At 48.5% G+C, this 3293-nt stretch overlaps 1 protein-coding gene across 1 annotated transcript; it reads right to left on the bottom strand.

The window, feature by feature from the left end:
- Positions 1–605: 605 nt before the first annotated feature.
- On the bottom strand, positions 606–1502 carry LOC125378286 (germ cell nuclear acidic protein-like). Its single transcript, XM_048393748.1, has one exon. It carries the CDS (start codon positions 1500–1502, stop codon positions 606–608), a length of 897 nt encoding a protein of 298 aa, XP_048249705.1.
- Positions 1503–3293: the final 1791 nt, after the last annotated feature.

Raw genomic sequence — 3293 nt, 5'->3', positions numbered from 1 at the left:
ATCATTTCCATAGAGGGGAGTGAGTGAGTGAGTATGGTTTTACGCAGCTTTTAGCAATAACTAGACCTACGTATCTATGTGACAATTTTGGTTAAGATATCTCTCATGGTTTTGAGTTCTGCACCGGAAACATGCACCCATTCCTATATCTCCCTTCAAACTCAGGTCAGAAATGCTGAATTCCTTGCTCTTGTGCACGAAATAAATAGATTATAACATTTTGTTCTTAAAATGAGAGGGGGCACGGGTGGCCCAGTCGTCTAAGGCTCCGCGATTCGCTGTGCAGAGTTGCGTCCTTTGGGCACGCAAGAAACCTATGATTGTGGGTTCGAATCCCGGTTCGCCCCGATTATGTTTCTAGGTTTGTCAGCACCATACCCGTGCTCGTGGGTTTCACCGGAGTGGTAAACGTCTGAGACCTGCATCACTTCGGGCTTTCCTCCCACATTAAGCTGACACGCCGTGATACAACTGGAATACTGTTAAAAGCAGCGTTAAACCCAACTCATTCACTAACTCATTCACTTAAAATGAGTATGACGAAAAAAAATTCATGAAATAGTCTGTACAAGTCTGCATGAAGCTCCACTGTATAGCGAGAGTACTTACTTGTTACTGAACACACGTCGGGCAGTGCCCTCCTGGGGAATGTTCTCCTTCTCTGCCACCTCCATGTCTCCTGCCTCACTCTGCCTATCAGCAGCCATGTCACCCCCGGCCTCACTTTGCCTATCAGCAGCCATGTCACCCCCAGCCTCACTCTGCCTATCAGCAGCCATGTCACCCCCGGCCTCACTCTGCCTATCAGCAGCCATGTCACCCCCGGCCTCAGTCTGCCTATCAGCAGCCATGTCACCCCCGGCCTCACTCTGCCTATCAGGATCCATGTCACCCCCGGCTTCACTCTGCCTATCAGCAGCCATGTCACCCCCGGCCTCACTCTGCCTATCAGGAGCCATGTCACCCCCGGCCTCACTCTGCCTATCAGCAGCAGCCATGTCAGCCCCGGCCTCACACTGCCTATCAGTAGCCATGTCACCCCCGGCCTCACTCTGCCTATAAGCAGCCATGTCACCCCCGGCCTCACTCTGCCTATCAGCAGCCATGTCACCCCCAGCCTCACTCTGCCTATCAGCAGCCATGTCACCCCTGGCCTCACTCTGCCTATCAGCAGCCATGTCACCCCCGGCCTCACTCTGCCTATCAGCAGCCATGTCACCCCTGGCCTCACTCTGCCTATAAGCTGCCACGTCACCCCCGGCCTCACTCTGCCTATCAGCAGCCATGTCACCCCCGGCCTCACTCTGCCTATCAGCAGCCATGTCACCCCCGGCCTCACTCTGCCTATCAGCAGCCATGTCACCCCCGGCCTCACTCTGCCTATCAGGAGCCATGTCACCCCTGGCCTCACTCTGCCTATCAGTAGCCATGTCACCCCCGGCCTCACTCTGCCTATCAGCAGCCATGTCACCCCCGGCCTCACTCTGCCTATCAGCAGCCATGTCACCCCCCGGCCTCACTCTGCCTATCAGTAGCCATGTCACCCCTGGCCTCACTCTGCCTATCAGTAGCCATGTCACCCCCGGCCTCACTCTGCCTATCAGCAGCCATGTCACCCCCGGCCTCACTCTGCCTATCAACAGCCATGTCACCCCCGGCCTCACTCTGCCTATCAGTAGCCATGTCACCCCCGGCCTCACTCTGCCTATCCGCACCCATGTCACCCCCGGCCTCACTCTGAGAGGACAACATGAGGCCAAGATTCTATTCCACTTGCACGTTTGCATTCAACAGGCATGTTTAAATAAGAATGTCATTGCAAGTCATCCACATTCAGTAACACCCCATTTGGTTCAGACAGCTGTTTATCTGATGTAATGCTATACTCTTGCAACACTGTTCATCCTAAGGCAGGGGCGTTGGGGTAGCCTAGTGGTTAAAGCGTTGGCTTGTCACGCCGAAGAACCGGATTTGATTCCCCACATGAATACAATGTGTAAAGCCTATTTCTGGTGTACCCCGGAGTGATCTTGCAGGAATATTGCTAAAAGCGGCATAAAACCATACTCACTCACTCACTCAGGTATTTGTCTGCCAACTGAAGCTGAACCTTCTGCAGACCATTGGTTTACACTTTCTAGTGTACAGTAGAGTACAGTACAGTACAATATTACCGGTTCAGTTCAAGACGCTTTTCAAATGATTTATAGTTCAATATTTTTTTCGCTGTTCCGGTATATTGGTTCAAAAATAAAAAAACAAGTCTTGTTATCATTTATATTGTTTAACCTACAATCTACACAGAAATTCATTTACAAATGATGTTTCCTTCAAAATTGACAGACAGAAATTGACTGGCTGAAACACCGGAATTGATATTTCTTTCATGGTGTTATCTCCCCTGTATCCATGACTACAAAATTATGGCGATGGACCATGCCAGGTAATATTTACTTTAGTATGTAGAAAAAAGGATTTGCTTGTAGAATCAGTATCAATCACTCTCAAACACTTTAGCTCCCCATATATTACAATATGGATTGCAGTATAATTATTTTGCAAATACACAGGCATCAGGGTGAACTCTTGTTTATGCAGGGGCGGTCGGGTAGCCTAGTGGTTAAAGCGTTCGCTCATCACGAATCGACCAGCGAAGATCTGGGGTAGAACAGGTCTTAAGCAACCCATGTTTGCCGTAAAAGGCGACTATGCTTGTCATAAGAGGCGACTAACGGGGTCGGGTGGTCAGGCTCGCTGACTTGGTTTGATGGATTCTCTGGTCAAGACTTGATTATTTACATACCGCTGTCATATAACTGAAATATTGCTGAGTGCGGCGTTAAACAACAAACAAACAAACAAACAAACAAACAAACAAACCATAAAAATCCCTTGAAAACTTCACCTAGGCCCCGAACACCGCAACCCAGATCAACCCTGAACAACTTGTCAAGCTTATGTTCCTGACATTGCAGTGCATAATACAATAATACTGATACCAGTTTCATGAGGTTCTGAGACAGAACAGGTCTCTCCTAGCTACTTATTACAATAGGCAAACCATTGTTGTTTAAGAACGTTAATGTTAATGTCTGACTTGGTCAGAGGATATTCTATGAACTTTTGCTTGTTTATTATTTAATGGCGCACTCAGATATATTCCAGCTATATGACGGCGGTCTGTAAACAATCGAGTCTGGACCAGTCAATTGTAAAGAACATCCAGTGATTGACATCATGAGCATCGATCCATGCAGTTGGGATACAATGACATGCATCAGCCAAATCAGTCA

This window comes from Haliotis rufescens, unplaced genomic scaffold (genome assembly GCF_023055435.1).
Source record: "Haliotis rufescens isolate VD_foot unplaced genomic scaffold, xgHalRufe1.0.p SCAF_12, whole genome shotgun sequence".
NCBI classification, from domain to species: domain Eukaryota; kingdom Metazoa; phylum Mollusca; class Gastropoda; order Lepetellida; family Haliotidae; genus Haliotis; species Haliotis rufescens.
This window is presented reverse-complemented; position numbering and strand designations above follow the sequence as displayed.

Bases quoted from the DNA above. Each gene is read 5' to 3' on its own strand.
- LOC125378286 (XM_048393748.1), bottom strand. From the start codon at position 1,502: ATGGCTGCTGATAGGCAGAGTGAGGCCGGGGGTGACATGGCTGCTGAT.